At 44.5% G+C, this 16,082-nt stretch overlaps 1 protein-coding gene across 2 annotated transcripts in view; it reads left to right on the top strand.

The window, feature by feature from the left end:
• The window catches only part of PPARA (peroxisome proliferator activated receptor alpha), a 27,604-nt gene extending 11,522 nt beyond the window's left edge, over positions 1–16,082 (top strand). For both annotated transcript variants that reach the window (XM_075855932.1, XM_075855933.1), the window contains exons 2-8: positions 2,979–3,086; positions 5,779–6,033; positions 6,519–6,679; positions 8,293–8,431; positions 8,517–8,716; positions 11,457–11,904; positions 14,710–16,082. In XM_075855932.1, the coding sequence (XP_075712047.1) occupies positions 5,805–6,033; positions 6,519–6,679; positions 8,293–8,431; positions 8,517–8,716; positions 11,457–11,904; positions 14,710–14,957 (1,425 nt within the window). In that variant the 5' untranslated portion in view covers positions 2,979–3,086; positions 5,779–5,804 and the 3' untranslated portion in view covers positions 14,958–16,082. The remainder of the gene's footprint in view (positions 1–2,978; positions 3,087–5,778; positions 6,034–6,518; positions 6,680–8,292; positions 8,432–8,516; positions 8,717–11,456; positions 11,905–14,709) is intronic.

Here is a 16,082-nt window from a genome sequence, read left to right as displayed (position 1 = left end):
CTCTCGGCATCTGTCACTGTGACCTGTATTTTCAAAGCATTAATTTTTTCATGTTCGAACTACCTAATACTCTGGAAAATCTGAAAGTCCGGCATTTGTTGGTTCCATTGAAAAGAATTGTAATTTTTCTAGAAATTTTCTGAAAATCTACTACAAATTTTCTTTTTTTTTTTTTTGTCCACTAGATGGGGCTATTTAGTAGCCACATACTAGGATGGACATACCCACTCATAGATCTAGAGGGTTAGAGGCGTAACTCCTGAGTCCTGGGCCCCAATGCAAAATCTGTACCAGGGCCTCGACCTACCTCGTGTCATTTATAATACTAGTGTTGTCTAAGGCCTTGTTCACACGGCGTATATTAGACGCGTTTCTGCCGCGTTTTACGCGCTGAAAAACGCGTCAAAAAAGCTTGCTTTAAGCTCCCCATTGACATCAATGGGAAAACGCATTGTAGTGCATACGACGCAGGTTTTTTTACGCTCGCGTGTTTAAAAAACGCGTTGTGTAAAAAAAGACGCGTAAAATGTTCCGAAAATGCGCCTATTTCTCATAGTCCATGAGAGTCCTAATTGTGCGCCCAAAAAAAAACGCTTGTACTTTAAAAAGCACTTTGCAAAAACGCTAGCGTTTTTGACGCGTTTGCACCTTTGGTGCGCCAGGGCCTGGGCGCGACTGCTCTTTTGGCGCCCACTATAGCCACTCGGAGGGAAAGCAGGATCGCCATTGAGATTTTGTCTCCTGTTATAACTCTGGATATTAGAACACAACCATCTCGTGACGGGAATATTCACAGGGACTCTTACAACAGAAATGATGGTGCTCAACACGTGCGCCATGTGGTACATACCAGACCTGTCGTACGAGCTCCTTCCTGATTTACGAGGTGTCACAGGTGGCGCCATTTTCAGCAGAATCCCAATAATTACACACGTACTGTACCGACCATATTGATATGAAAATATTCTTGTTTTATTTTGCTCGGTCACCGCATTAATCATAATCACCACAAAACTGCGTTATTTACCTCCTATACACAAGGAAGCCCCTCCCCCCCCTTCTCGACGACTGAACCTGGTCTGGGATTGAAGTTCTATTATCAGGATCCGTCTCACATGGATTAGTGGAAAGTCTTCACAAGAAGCCGCGTCAGCATCCCAGCGATCACCAGCGGATTACAGGACATTAAACTTTATAGCTGTTGGGATAAACACAGAGGAAAGAGGCGCAGAAGCATCCGTTGTAGAATAGCGTTTATATTATATACAGTACTGATAGATGTACCCGACCCTATATATTATACCTAGTGTGACGTCATAGGAGTGGGTTATGATGACATCATCAGGGTCCATTGTGTGTCACTATAATAGCTACAATAAATATATAGAAGTCCTTGTATCGTCCTCTACCTCTATATGTTAAACGGATACATTAAGTTTTTTGCCTATGTTGAATGTATACGCTGGGAAAAAAATGTATATGCAGTGGCATCTGTCACCCATAGACTATACGGGTGACCCCAGTTCACAACAGATACCACTGCATATACATTTTTTTCCCAGCGTATACATTCAACATAGGCAAAAAACGTAATGTGAACATGGCCTAAAGTGTATGACTTGCGTTCCTTCCTCCGGGGGGGCTCATTACATCACATATCTCTTCATTACACATTGGGTCATAAGCTATTGTCTGCTGTTATCTGCAGACCACTTATAGATGATTTTGTAATGTCATTTTCCAGCTTTTGCTCACTGGAAGCTGCAGAATAATCCATTTCCTGTAGAGCTTTGTTGACATGAGATTTCCTGCATTTCCTTTGGTTGTATTCACAGGAAAACCAAATTTGATTTATTCCTTGAGAGTCGTGTGATCTGACGGGCAGTGTGTGTTTGTGTGTGTGTGTGTGTGTGTGTGTGTGTGTGTTCTCTCTTTATGAGGTCAAATATAGAATTCCTGGATGCACCACTAGAGGGAGCTTGTTGTATAGATTTACTCATTCAACTCCATAATAAAACCGTATGCAGCAAGCTCCCTCTAGTGGTGACTGCTGGTATTTGGGATTTTACCACATGTCTACGCAGCAGATTTGGAGCTCTGTATCACAAAAATGGAGCCCTGACCACAATTAAAATACATGATAAAATTAATCGGCACAGAATGTTGGACCTTTAAATGCAGTTTCCCACTATCCCATCAATGTCTGATTGTTAAATCCCCACCGAGAACGAGTGCCTGGTCCTCCATTCCAACTGCATATCAAAGGGGGTTTCTACATTTTTCAGTAGGGTTGTCTCCAGGTGTATGTGGGACCCTGGACGATAGTCACATTGGGCCATTGACTACCCCACCCTCCGCTCGACCAGCATGCAGCAGGTTTACTCAGTTTGCTAAACGCCCTGGCATCTGCCCAGGTGCTGGTGCCAACCCTGACTGCAGATATGTGACATAAACCAGTGATCACGAGGGCATTGAAAACCACTACGGACATGGCTGATAACAGAGAATAATATAAGTGGAGGCATTCTAGCGTTTAGGTTTACTGTCCCTTTAAATAACCTCATGATCCGACCATTGTGTTGGAATTTGGCAAGTTTTCCAACTATCGCAGAGATTGATATTTATAATAATAAAACCGCATAATCTTTGAATGGACTCACACGCTCCGGTCACATGCTGCCAACCCTTACTCTCGATAGGCCGGGCCCTGTACGTGTTAGCTGGTTAATGATTTCCTGCAGAGCTGTAATCATTAATCCATTAGTCGCTGCTAATCGTCCTGAAAGAGACCGGAGACATCGACACGCTGCATTCTGTCACCTGCCCCCGCTGCATTCTGTCACCTGCCCCCGCTGCATTCTGTCACCTGCCCCCGCTGTATTTTCTGCCTTTTCCACATCTCACTAAATTTCATGCATTTTTTTTTTTTATTTTTTCTTAAGATTTGTATCAATTTTTTTTTTTTTTCCTTTTTGCAGAAGAAAAGTTTTGTTCTGATAAGAAAAATGTCTTCTCCCTAAATCGGACATCTGTGATGGCCATGGTGGCATCGCCAGAATTTCCATGGTCTGCGGAATATTCGGATGGTAAGAGGCTTTATTAATGTGTTTCATTTAAGGCTACTATTCATCCTGACATTTTCCTTTTGGTTTCCCATAATTCCTTGCTCTGTAGCACCTCCCAGTATGGGAGGGGCCTATGGCTTTGTTCATTCTGATCCTTCTGTTTTATGAATAGAATGCTAGAACTGCAGTAAAGACTGACACAATGGCCGAGCAGTAGGAGAAGGGGAACTTGGTAGTGTATGTGAATGGAACTGCTTTAAATATAGGAGGATTGTTCATTTTGTTAATTTTTCTAATTGCATGCAGTTTAAAATCTTATGTATTCAAGGTATTGCCTCATAGCGAACATGGAGGAGATAGTGGGGGAGGTGGGGTTCTCTGCTTGGAACCTACCAATATTAGCCAGAGAGAAGAGCTGCTATAAAGAGCACCCCCTGCTGTGAAGGACCCGGGAGGCCTGATTGATTTAATTGGGCACCCTGTATTGCTTAGCTGATCGCCATGGGTCTTGCAGGACCCCTCGTAATCAGCTCCTTGTCGGGGGTAGAGCCCGATAACAACGCGTGGCACTTTACCTTGACTTCTGTTACGTGTGGGCGGAGCTACATTTGACTTACATATCATCACAGCGTCCGTCCTCCACTATCTGCATCCATCATGGGGTTCAAACAACCTTCTTGCTCGACCAGTTCATCTGCATTGACCTAACAGTAAAGTCCACCACCACCACTGTCACTCTCTATAAGAGACATGGGTGAAGAGATAAGGGGCTGCCATTCCACGCAGGCGCCGCTTATCTCATTGGGAATAGAATCTGACAAGTAAAATCCAAGCAGTCCGATCCATTGACTGCCCCATAGACATTAGATTGTCACGTCTGTCATTTCTAGAGGCAGCTTTTACATTCTGCAGATTGTTCTATCTCTCCGGACACGGCGCGACACCCTGGAGGTGTGGAGCGTTGTGTAGAATGACTGTCGTGTGTGACCTTGAGACGGAGCTGTCAGATCACATCTTCACAGTTCACACAGCTGTAATATGGGTATGTGAAGTCTCGTATGACAGGTCTATCACCAGCCACGGAAACCACGACGGTGGGTAGCAGGATTTTAGGTTGCTGGATTGGACTTCATCATGTGAACACGTCGGTATTGCAAATGGCACGCAGAATAAACCGAATACTACAGCGGGGGACATGTACTGAATTTTACGTCGGTCTATGTTGTATACTGAATTTAGTATTTTTTTTGCTTATGAATCACTGTTGTTGTCGTATTCAATGTGGTGGATCCAGATCTACGATGTAGCTACCGAGGGGTGGAGAAGTTGAAAAGATTCCCGGGCCCCAAAGGCCCCTCTGCCACTTGTGAGATGGGATGCTGTCTCTGGATAGTCGCACAATAATATCTTAAAGCGGTTTTCCAGTTCTTTATAGTTGGCCCGTCCAAAAGATTACCCGATCTAATGATCGGTTGAACTAACGCTTGTTTCCTGAGTAAACAGGGCAAAGATCAGCCGATGAATGGGGAAACGCTCGTTCAACAGCTGACCATATTTTGGGTCACGTAAAAGATGGCGTCGCTTGTCGGCAGCACACCTCCCTGCGCTGCCGACATAATGCGAATGCATTGGGACGAACGATCAAGTATCGATCGCTCGCCCCCGTAATAACCAATCATTGTGAAAGGAGCAAACGAGCGCCGATTCACATGCTGTATAGTCGATTGGCGCCCGTTTCCATGGCCAGTATCGGCCGTCTAAAAGAACCTTTAGGTTAGGCCGTCAATATTAGATCGATGGGGGTCTGGCCGAGGCACCACCACCGATCAGCTGTCTGAAGGGTCTCACCAGAGTGTTGCTCCTTCAAACAGCTGATCTGTAGGGATGCCGAGAGTTGGACCCCCCACGATCTGATATTGATGGCCATCCATTTTAAAGGACCGAAAAACCCCTTTTAATATACAAACCGTGTAAAGTCAATGGACACAATGACTCATGATGGATGGGGGCTGGGCACTGGGGAAGATTTTGCAAAGTTTCCCAGGACCTTTAAAAGGAGTTGTTTTATGATGCCCTCTTTGGATATGTGAACATCATATAGGAGGGATGGATCCCTGCTCAGGGAGAGCAACCCCCACTGTGGAGGACTCCGCGTGGCCATGTATTATATGGTCGCTGATTCATTTGTATGGGTGCCATGTAATGCTATGTTTCCGCTGCAGGGAAATGACTGGCTCCCTGGCAAAAACAGCTGATCGCTGGGGGTTTTATCAGCTGGATCCACAGTAATCTGACTGCCGGGGCGGCTTATTTCTGAAAAAAGGTTGTCGTGTTGAGGCTACCACCTGTTAGACAGATGACCTATATTCCTGTGAGTCCCCATGGTATATACCCGGTTTAACCTGCAGACTGGCACTAAGCCTGACTCTACTGAGTATAGTTTTATTAATATGGGAAACACGTGCTGAATGGGTCTAGCAGCGAGTTGAGGTTTCCAAGCAACCATATGTTTTCCCACCTGGGTGTCCACCATGAGAAAATGTAGTTCTAACTGCAATACAATTGACTGCCTCTCCATACTGCACAGACTTGTTTTAGGTCCCGCCCACTCAGGAAATAGCATGGTTGCCGAGCAGAAGAATCTTTATAGGAGAACACATGACCCTATTACTTCTTCTGGATGATCTTATAGCTGTTCTTTCTTTTATTGCAGTGTAATGATCACAGACACAATCTGCAATGTCCACCATCATGGTAGACGCCGATGGAGAGTTCTGCTCTTTAACTCCCTTGGAGGACGATGACCTCGGGAGCCCACTGTCCGGGGAATACCTCCAGGACATTGGGGATATCCAGGACATCTCCCAGAGCATCGGAGATAATGGATCCGCCTCGTTCAGCACAGTCGAGTACACGTATCTGGGAAACAGTCCTGGCTCTAACGGATCGGTCAGCACCGATATAACAGGTTAGAGAGTGGACGATCATATGGTCAATGGTGGCACTGAGCACAGTCACACTTTTTGGGTGCCATGTATAAGGGTTCCCTATTGGATGAGTTACTTTGGCCCCAGTTGGCTACCAGGTTTAGGATTCTCAAAGGGGCTTGGATGAGTTTTTGGGGAATGTACCAAGACCACATTGGATTTTTGAGTGGTTTATGAGCTTTGATATTCTCTAAAAGGATTTGTGACCTTCCCATCAAGTGTCATGAACTTCAAAGAGGCTACTGGAAGTCCGAGCAGGAAATGTAGGGGGGGGGGGGGGACGGGACGACATTGGTTTTTAGTATTTTATCATTGTGTGAAATTCCCACTTATATGGTGAAGAACTCTGGAGTGAAATACAGGAATACAGGTCTAGACTCCAGTATTTGCTCCTACACGTAATTGTGGCGTGCTGGTCCTATATTGACAATGTGTGTGACATTGTTGTTTTGTGTACCCGTCTTAGACACCCTCTCACCAGCATCCAGTCCATCCTCTGTCACCTTCCCGGCATCGGCTAGTGGCACAGAAGATCAGTCTGGAAAACCGCTGAGCCTCGAGTGTCGGGTGTGTGGGGACAAAGCATCAGGATTCCATTATGGAGTTCACGCATGTGAAGGCTGCAAGGTGAATTTCCACACCGTAACCGCCGTCATTCAATATTCATTCATTAAATTATGTCAGATTAAATTTAATGTTAAGTAAGTCTAGGCCGCAGGGATAGTATTATGCATATACATTAAATGGAATAAATCTGTGGATAACCAAACAAGAGAAGGGCCTGGCTTTTCTGGTTACAAGTAATCTAAGCAGCACTACTCAGAGTCAAGCAGCTGCTGCAAAAGCCAATAAGATTTTAGGGTGTGTAAAAAGAGAGATTGAAAACCAGTGATCCCAATGTTATATTGCTCCTGTATAAATCCCTTGTAAGAGCACATCTCGAATATGGGATTCAGTTTTGGGATATTCATTGTAAAAAGGGATATAGGAGAGCTAAAGAGGATTTAAAGGCGCGCGACTAGATTACGAAATGGGGTGGAAGGTCTCTCCTATGAGGAGCAATAAAAATATAAGACGCCTTAGGTGTGATCTTATTAACCTGTTTAAATATGTGTGGTCAATACATGGGTCGAAAGTAGGGGCCTGAATACATCAGCGGGGGTTGCAGCTGGAATGCAGTCTAGGGTAAGATAGGTGAGAGGATAGTAGACGCTGCTTAGAGGAATCTGGTCAATCTTGGGGGGGGGATTATATTAAATCGTATGTGCATATGTCCTGGATATATATGTGGTATTATGTGTTCTGTATATTTGACAATGTTTTTGGTAATAATCATTATGTCTACATGAACAAGCATACTTTGGAAGACGGGGGGTGGGGGGTGGTATATTTGTGTTGCGTCACTGTAACGCAAATGCTGTGTTTTTGTTGAAAATAAACTGAAAATTACTTGATTTAAAAAAAAAAAAAAAAAAAAAAGGGGATTTAGACCTCAATATAGGAAAGGGTTCTTTACAGTTAGAGCAGTTAAACTGTGCAATGCCCTACCCCAAGAGGTAGGAATGCCAGGTACTATGTCAGCATAAAAAAAAAAAGGACTAGATACTTATCTAATGACAAATAGCATTAAGGGTTATAAATAATTTAGCTATGAATGACTGACTTATAATTGATCGTCCTGAGGAGCTGCAATACCAGTCACAGCCCATGCACAACAATGGTGCTGCCCCCCCCCCCCCCCAAAAAAAAAAACCTCTCTTTCCGTGATCTCATACAAACTTTCTCCATTCAGGAATCCTACTACCCCTTTAAATCTGACTGCACCCTACACTATGTGCATAGTTGTGATTTTTTTATATAATATATCACTGATTGCTATAAATGTTCAGCGGCCGAATGTGTTGACCGTACAGTTGGAAAGGGGTTGTTTCATCAGAGACAACCCCTTTCAGAATGAGCTCCCTGCTTAAAATTATTTTCAAATACATTTTTGGGGGGCCCCTCGCGCTGTAGGACCTGGGACAATGACAGCCTGTTGTTTTGAAAGGCACTATGTAATTCTTCATTTCCCCTGTGGTGGCGCTGCAGGAGAATTGAACACTGGCTGGCAGGTTCCTTCATAGTTTACAGCTGATTGATGGGATTCTAAATAGCTGTGATCAGATTCTTTTTAGCGAAGAGTGTAAAAAGTGGACCGCTATATATGACATTATTAACGCTTGCATTTCTTCTATTATTAGGGTTTTTTCAGAAGAACCATTCGTCTAAAGCTGGTGTATGACCGATGTGAACGGGTTTGTAAAATACAGAAAAAGAATAGGAACAAGTGCCAATATTGCCGGTTTGAAAAGTGCCTTAGTGTGGGAATGTCTCATAATGGTGAGAAACTATGAAAACTACAACTTCACCAATGATGAGAGTTGTATTTGTAGTTATTCATGTATCACTGCTGTTGTCTCTTCAGCAATTCGCTTCGGGAGAATGCCTCGTTCCGAGAAAGCAAAGCTCACCGCTGAAATTCTCACGTGCGAACAAGATGTGAAAAACTCCCAAATCTTCGACCTCCTGTCCCTGGCTAAACTCATCTACGAGGCCTATCTGAAAAACTTCAATATGAAAAAAGTAAAAGCTAGAGCCATTCTCACCGGGAAAGGCAGCAACTCCGTACGTTTCCTCCAATGGTTAAACTCTGTAAATAAGAAATTTCTCTCTTCCAAAGTTCATCTTCATACATTGCCAGCATGAAAACCGATGGAATATTGCAAAGATATACTATCACTACCTTATCATTGGAGGGCCCACCACCGATCCTTGACCCGTTCAGGAGAAAAACAGAAGGGACCTCAATCCCTTTTTTTTCGGGAACAGCGGGGGTCCAAGAGATCGGTTCCCCACCAATCCAAATGTTTCGGCATATCCTAGTGATAGGCCATAAAATTCTAAGTTCGGAATACCCCTTTAAAGGGGTTGTCTGGCTTTTAGGAATAGAAGGCCCCGTTCCTGTGTCACCGATGCCTGCCAGTCCTTTCCCTTTTGATGCGATGACATGATGTTAAAGTGGGAGACTAATTGCCGCTGCATGTGATGTCACCACTCTAGTCACATGAAATGATGTCATCACATCGAGTTGAAACTGAGGTGACCAGGCACTGGCGGCGTGGGAACGTGGCAGAGTTTTATAAGGCAAATATAAAAGGGGTTGTCTGGTTTAGAAACCTCTAGTGAATTCTGAGTTCATAGAGAGGGGCCCCCCATTGAGGACCCCCCTCTATTAGCTAAAGTGAAAGGCCGTGATAAAGAGCGTCTCTCACCTCTGGAGGACCAAGCGCATCTATGCATTACACAGCCAGCCTATTGATTTCAAAAGGAGCATTGTGTAATGCTTCATCTCCCCTGATGTGGCAGTGCAGGGAAATTGAACACTTGCTGCTCAGTTTCCACAGATAAAAACTTATTGCTGGGGTCGTAGTTTGGAAGTGCTTTTCTTCCACCCATCCCCCTCAGAGCTGTAGTTGGCTCACTTAGGGATTCTGTTTGCCTTTTCCTGCAGAAGCATAACCTTTAGAATAAATGACTATGCAGCATGAACTGTGTGTACCTCATTTGTTGATTTGTCTTACGTGAGTCATTCTGTTAGACATGATGATCGGGCTCTTTAAAAGGGTTCTAAGCTTTGGACAACAACTTGTTAGATGGGTCTCTTGACCATAAACAGATCACAAAGTTGTCCCCCTCCTGTGACCCCCAGCGATCAGCTGTAATCTGGGGGTTAGCTTGGCGTGAAGTGTTAAATTTCTCTGCAGCGCCACCACAGGGAAAATTAAGCATTACACAGTGTCCATTCAAAACAATAGGTTGTCTGTGTAATGCAGGACAGGACAGGTCCTCCATAGAGAGAGAGCTGAGGATCCTGAACGTGGACCTACCTCTATAAACGCAGAATTCCCCAAAAGGGTATGTTAAAATGTTGGTTTTTTTTATAAAACTCGACAACCCCTTTAAGGCTATGTTCACACGGAGTATTTTGGGGGAGGAATATCTGCCTCAAAGTTCCAAACGGAATTTTGAGGCAGATATTCCTCCCCAAAATACTCCCTGTGAACAGCAATTATCGCGCCGTTTTTCGCCCGCGGCCATTGAGCGCCGCGGGCATAAAACACGCTTTCTCCTGCCTCCCATTGAAGTCAATGGGAGGTCGGAGGCGGAAGCGCCCGAAGATAGGGCATGTCGCTTCTTTTTCCCGCGAGGCAGTTTTACTGCTCGCGGGAAAGACGCCGACGCCTCCCATTGAAATCAATGGGAGGCGTTCTCGGGTCGTTTCTGCCGAGTTTTGCGACGCGGTTTCCGCGTCAAAAAACTCGGCAAAAGACCCCGTGTGAACATAGCCTTAGAGTTATAGTAAAAAATCCTAGCACAGAAACTCTCTATGAAGACTCTGGATAATCAATACACAAAGTACAAGTTTCTAAAGTTCGAGCAAGTTTAATAGTCCCTACAAGTCCTTTATCATGGTTGATATACAACTGTGAGAAAGAAGCAAGTAAAAAAAAAAAAAACGTGAAACATTTTGAGGTCACAAGTGGATCTAGCAGAGGGCCCCTGTGCACAACTGTATGTGGGCCCCTTAGGCTATGTTCACACTGAGTTTTTTGCAGGTGGAATTTCTGCCTCAAAATTCCGATTGGAAGTTTGAGGCAGATTTTCCTCTGCCTGCACGCCGATTTTCGCCATTGAGCGCCGCGGGCATAAAACGCTGCGAAATACGCTTTCTCTGCCTCCCATTGATGTCAATGGGAGGTCAGAGGCGGAAGCGCCGGAAGATAGGGCATGTCGCTTCTTTCTCCCGCGAGACTGTTTTACCGCTCGCAGGAAAAAGACACCTCCGCCTCCCATTGAAATCAATGGGAGGCATTTTCAGGCCATTTTTGACGAGTTTTGCGGCTCGGTTTCCGCGTCAAAAAACTTGTCAAAAATCTCAGTGTGAACATAGCCTTAGTCTCCAACAAAGCGTGAATTGCTCATTGTTGATCGCATACCGGTTTCCTCGCTTGCAAAACCATTACCAAATTAATTGGTGGACGCCAAACCATAAGTACGCCATGGGGATAATTAGTGTTTTTTTTTTCTTTTTAATATGGTGGGCCCCTGTGCAGCTGCACATATGTCAGCCCCTGGAAGAGGTTGTGGCAAGTAAGTACCCTGCCACCCGCCAACTATTTTTGCGCATTTGGAGGACCTGTCCAGCCTCCTGACATGTATACAGGAATACTTGTATTCCCAAGGAAATAACAATTTTCACCCAGATTTCGAATTGGCAGGGGGAGACTGGGCAAAAATTTGCCCTTTAAGAGGGAAATTTTTGTACAAATTATTTTGTCATCTATTTCTTCATTTTCTTCCACAGCCTTTTGTTATACACGACATGGAAACATTGTGTATGGCAGAAAAGACATTAGTAGCCAAACTTGTGGCCAACGGTATTCAGAACAAGGAGGCCGAGGTACGCATCTTCCATTGCTGCCAGTGCACGTCGGTGGAAACTGTGACGGAACTTACAGAATTTGCCAAATCCATACCAGGATTTACTGAACTGGACCTGAACGATCAGGTCACTTTGCTAAAATATGGAGTCTATGAAGCCATGTTTGCCATGCTGGCCTCCGTAATGAACAAAGATGGGATGTTGGTGGCCTATGGAAATGGTTTTATTACCAGGGAGTTCTTGAAGAGCCTAAGGAAGCCAATCGGTGACATGATGGAACCCAAATTTGAGTTTGCCATGAAGTTCAACGCTTTGGAACTGGATGATAGTGATATATCTCTTTTTGTTGCTGCCATCATTTGCTGTGGAGGTAGGAGTTTCTTCATCCACTTCACTGCATTCATGTCCAGATTCATGGTGTAAATAAGCAAAGTGCATGTCCTGCTGGTTCTGTAACCTGCTTCTCTTAATGCACACGACCGTATTTTTTCCCACCCGTAAATACTGGCGTAAATACGGGTCCGGTGTCACACGTATTCCACCCGTTTTGCACCAGTATTTACGAACCCGTGCCCGTAAATATGGGTCCGGTGTCACCCGTGTTCCACCCGTATTTACGGGCACGTTTTTGGCAGCAAAATAGCACTAATCGGCAGCCCCTTCTCTCGATCAGTGCAGGATAGAGAGAAGGGACAGCCTTTTCTGTAATGAAAGTTAAAGAAATTCATACTTACCCGGCCGTTGTCTTGGTGACGCGTCCCTCTCTTCACATCCAGCCCGACATCCCTGGATGACGCGGCAGTCCATGTGACCGCTGCAGCCTGTGATTGGCTGCAGCGGTCACATGGCCTGAAACGTCATCCAGGACGTCGGGCCGGATGTCGAGAGGGACGCGTCACCAAGGCAACGGGCGGGAGACCGGACTGGAGGAAGCAGGAAGTTGTCGGTAAGTATGAAAGTCTTTTATTTTTATTTTTTTACAGGTTTAGGCCTCGTTTACACGAACGTATTATACGCGCGTGCGACGCGCGTGCTTTGCACGCATGTCGTACGCACCTATATTAGTCAATGGGGCTGTTTAGACGATGCGTGAATTGCGCTCAGCGCGTGTGCGCAGAAAAAAACTCACGACATGTTCTATAATCGTGCGTTTTTCGCGCACTCACGCACCCATTGAAGTCAATGGGTGCGTGAAAACCACGCATGCCGCACGGAAGCACTTCTGTGCGAACTGCGTGATTCGCGCAAGAGCTGTCAAACTCCTGAATGTAAACAGAAAAGCACCACGTGCTTTTCTGTTTACAAACATCCAAACGGAGTGTCAAATTCGAGATGAGCGCACCGAACTTCACCGGGTTCGGCCAAACTCGTTTTGACCGAAACCGGTAAAAAATGTTCGGGTACGCGACGTCAGGAGACAGTCACTGTCCACGGTGCTGAAAGCGTTAAACTGGTTCAGCACCATGGACAGTGACTTCCGCTCCGAAAATCCATGAACCTGTAAAAAAAAAAAGACGTTCTGACTTACCGATAACTCCGGTCCGACCTCCCGGGATGACAGTTCAGTCCAAATGACAGCTGCAGCCAATCACAGGCCAAGCACAGGCTGCAGCCAATCACAGGCTGCAGCGGTCTCATGGACTGCGGCGTCATCCTGGGAGGTGGGGCCGGATGACAAGAGAGGGACGCGTCACCAAGGCAACGGCCGGGAGCCCGGACTGGGGGAAGCAGGAAGTTCTTGGTAAGTATGAAAGTCTTTTTATATTCACAGGTTGGTGTATATTGTGTTCGGCATTCACTGTCGAGGGTGCTGAAAGAGTTACTGCCGATCAGTTAGCTCTTTCAGCACCTTGGACAGTGACGGGCGTCGACTAGCCTCATCTCTATGATGGCGGCTGCGCGAAAATCACGCAGCCGCGCATCATACACGGATGACACACGGAGCTGTCAAATGCCTTTTGCGCGTTTAAAACGCAACAAGGCTGCGTATACGCAGTGCATACGCCATACAAACGTGCGCAAAACGCAGCGTTTTTTGCGCGCGCAAAACGCACACGCTCGTGTAAATGAGGCCTTATACTGATCGGTAGTCACTGTCCAGGGTGCTGAAAGAGTTACTGCCGATCAGTTAACTCTTTCAGCTCCCTGGACAGTGACTATTTACTGACGTCTCTTAGCAACGCTGCCGTAATGACGGGTGCACACATGTAGCCACCCGTCATTACGAGAGCTCCATAGACTTCTATGGACTGTCCGTGCCGTTATTACGGCCTGAAATAGGACATGTTCTATCTTTTTCAACGGCACGGGCACCTTCCCGTGAGAAAACGGGAAGGCACCCGTCGCCAATAGAAGTCTATGAGCCCGTTATTACGGGTCGTAATTACGACCCGTAATAACGGGAGTTTTTACGGTCGTGTGCATGAGGCCTTAGCCTGAGTTTTATTCACCCGTTAGATGATAAATCTTCTTCTTTATATTAAAGATGGAGCACAGTGAAGCGTGTCAGTGAAGAGATCTGGTTTAGGTTACATTACAGGGTTAGAAATATGCAGACAATCAAGCTGACCCTCCCACAGGGTGAGAAAAGCAGCTTGAAGCTTCCAGCATGAAAAAGTCTTAGAAAAATGCTGGTCAGGGTAATTCTGTTAAATCAGAGTATGTGATTGTGTCTTGTTTGTAGTATAAGCTGAAGACCGGGGACAGAAGAATAAAAAATAACGAAGGTCTGAGTAAAATACGTTAGACTGGTTACTAGGGGCATTCTGTCTGACAGCCTCATTGAAATTAATTTGGTTGTTAAACAGGTAGTGTATACATAGAAACCAGGCTACCACATGTGACTCAGATTTTCAGCTGGATTGAAGATTTAATTGCAAGCATTTTTCTCAAATCTGAAGCCTATAGGTGGCACTAGAGAGAAACCATTTTCTTTCTTCTGGAGGAGAGCAATTTTGCATACTTTTTCCCAGGGACCATTGCTCCAAAGACCTCTTACTAATTAGATCTCTGCAAGGAGAATTGGTACCTGTTATGAGGCCTAAGCCAGTAGTCACCCCCCCCCCCCCCCATTTTTATTTTTTTTAAAGGAGCTTTGACCATATTATACAATAAATGTATACAGTGAATTTGCGGTTTATTGACAATAATCCAGTTTTTGTTTGTCCTATTACAGACCGTCCAGGACTAGTGAATGTTCCCAGTATCGAGAAAATGCAAGAGAATATCGTACATGTTTTAAAGCTTCATCTGCAGTCTAACCACCCCGACGACAACTTCCTCTTCCCCAAACTCTTACAGAAAATGGCCGACTTAAGGCAGCTTGTGACGGAGCACGCATTACTAGTCCAGACCATTAAAAAGACTGAAACGGACGCATCGCTCCATCCGCTACTGCAAGAAATCTACAAGGACATGTACTGAAGGCTCGTAGCAATTTCGGGGCGTACTCTACCGGTTTCAATAGGCGCAAGGCTATAAATACATAGATATTCCCCCAAATCCCCAAAAACGAGTTTGTTTTAAAGCTTCCGTGCCTTCTCCAAATGTTTCCGCTAAAGAGCCTTCACACAAGTTCCATCCGTCTTCCTTGTTATATTCACAAAATGAAGAAACTTTTTGAATTTTATTTTTTTTATTATTGCGATCGAACAAAAAACATTGGTGAAAAATGTCTAGATAATCGAGCAATACTTCCATATCTCAGGTTACTCTTTTAAGGACAGGGATGAAATCCTCCATAGACCTGGTACAATACCACAGCCAAGAAGATGCGAGACCCAACCAGGAGGTAACATAGTAACGTTTTTGAAATTTTTTTTTTTTTTTTGAATAGTTGAAGCTTCCATTATCATTCACATAACGGACTGTGTGATCTAATATTGCTACTCACTGCCATCCCTCGATTGTTAAAGGCACATTGAAATCTGCCAATCACATCTCGTAACAATTTGGATTGGATGTGTTGCTGGTGACCGCTTTTTGGATTTTATCGAAGGGGCATCTATGGTCGGAATGTTTTTACACCATAGCCTTAAAGCGGAGAACGTTTCAGACGGACGCCATGAACAGTCTCAAGGATTAAGAGCGGGGCTCTATAATATAGAACTCTCCCCTGGGTGCAGATTTTAGATATTTTCAGGCTTCCTAACCAAAAAAAAAAACAAATCTCTATATTATTTACAATTTATGGTAGAGGCCGAAATACAAAATGTTTATGGAATATATTTGTAAGGTACTTTTTGATGGTTTTTAAAAAAAAAAACTAGTTTTTTTTTTAAAGGCTACACTACAAGCCCTACAGGACAAGACACCAAGCGGTATACAGTGATCCTGGGTACTGGTTAGTGGACACTTGATGATGTTTTATATATTTTTTGGGAATTATTTATAAATTCCAGATTATATGTAGATTTTTATTTTTTAATTGACTGTTAGGTTTTAAGATATTTTTTTTTTTATTTTTTTTAATATGTTGATTAAATTATCTAGAAATCAATTCCGTTTTATTGGGTTGATTTAACATCTGGGGTTTGAGGCATTTTAACA

The sequence above is a fragment of the Rhinoderma darwinii genome, chromosome 3 (assembly GCF_050947455.1).
Source record: "Rhinoderma darwinii isolate aRhiDar2 chromosome 3, aRhiDar2.hap1, whole genome shotgun sequence".
Lineage (NCBI taxonomy): Eukaryota > Metazoa > Chordata > Amphibia > Anura > Rhinodermatidae > Rhinoderma > Rhinoderma darwinii.
Note: the sequence above shows the minus strand (reverse complement) of the source record. Positions and strands in the feature narration are given on the sequence as shown.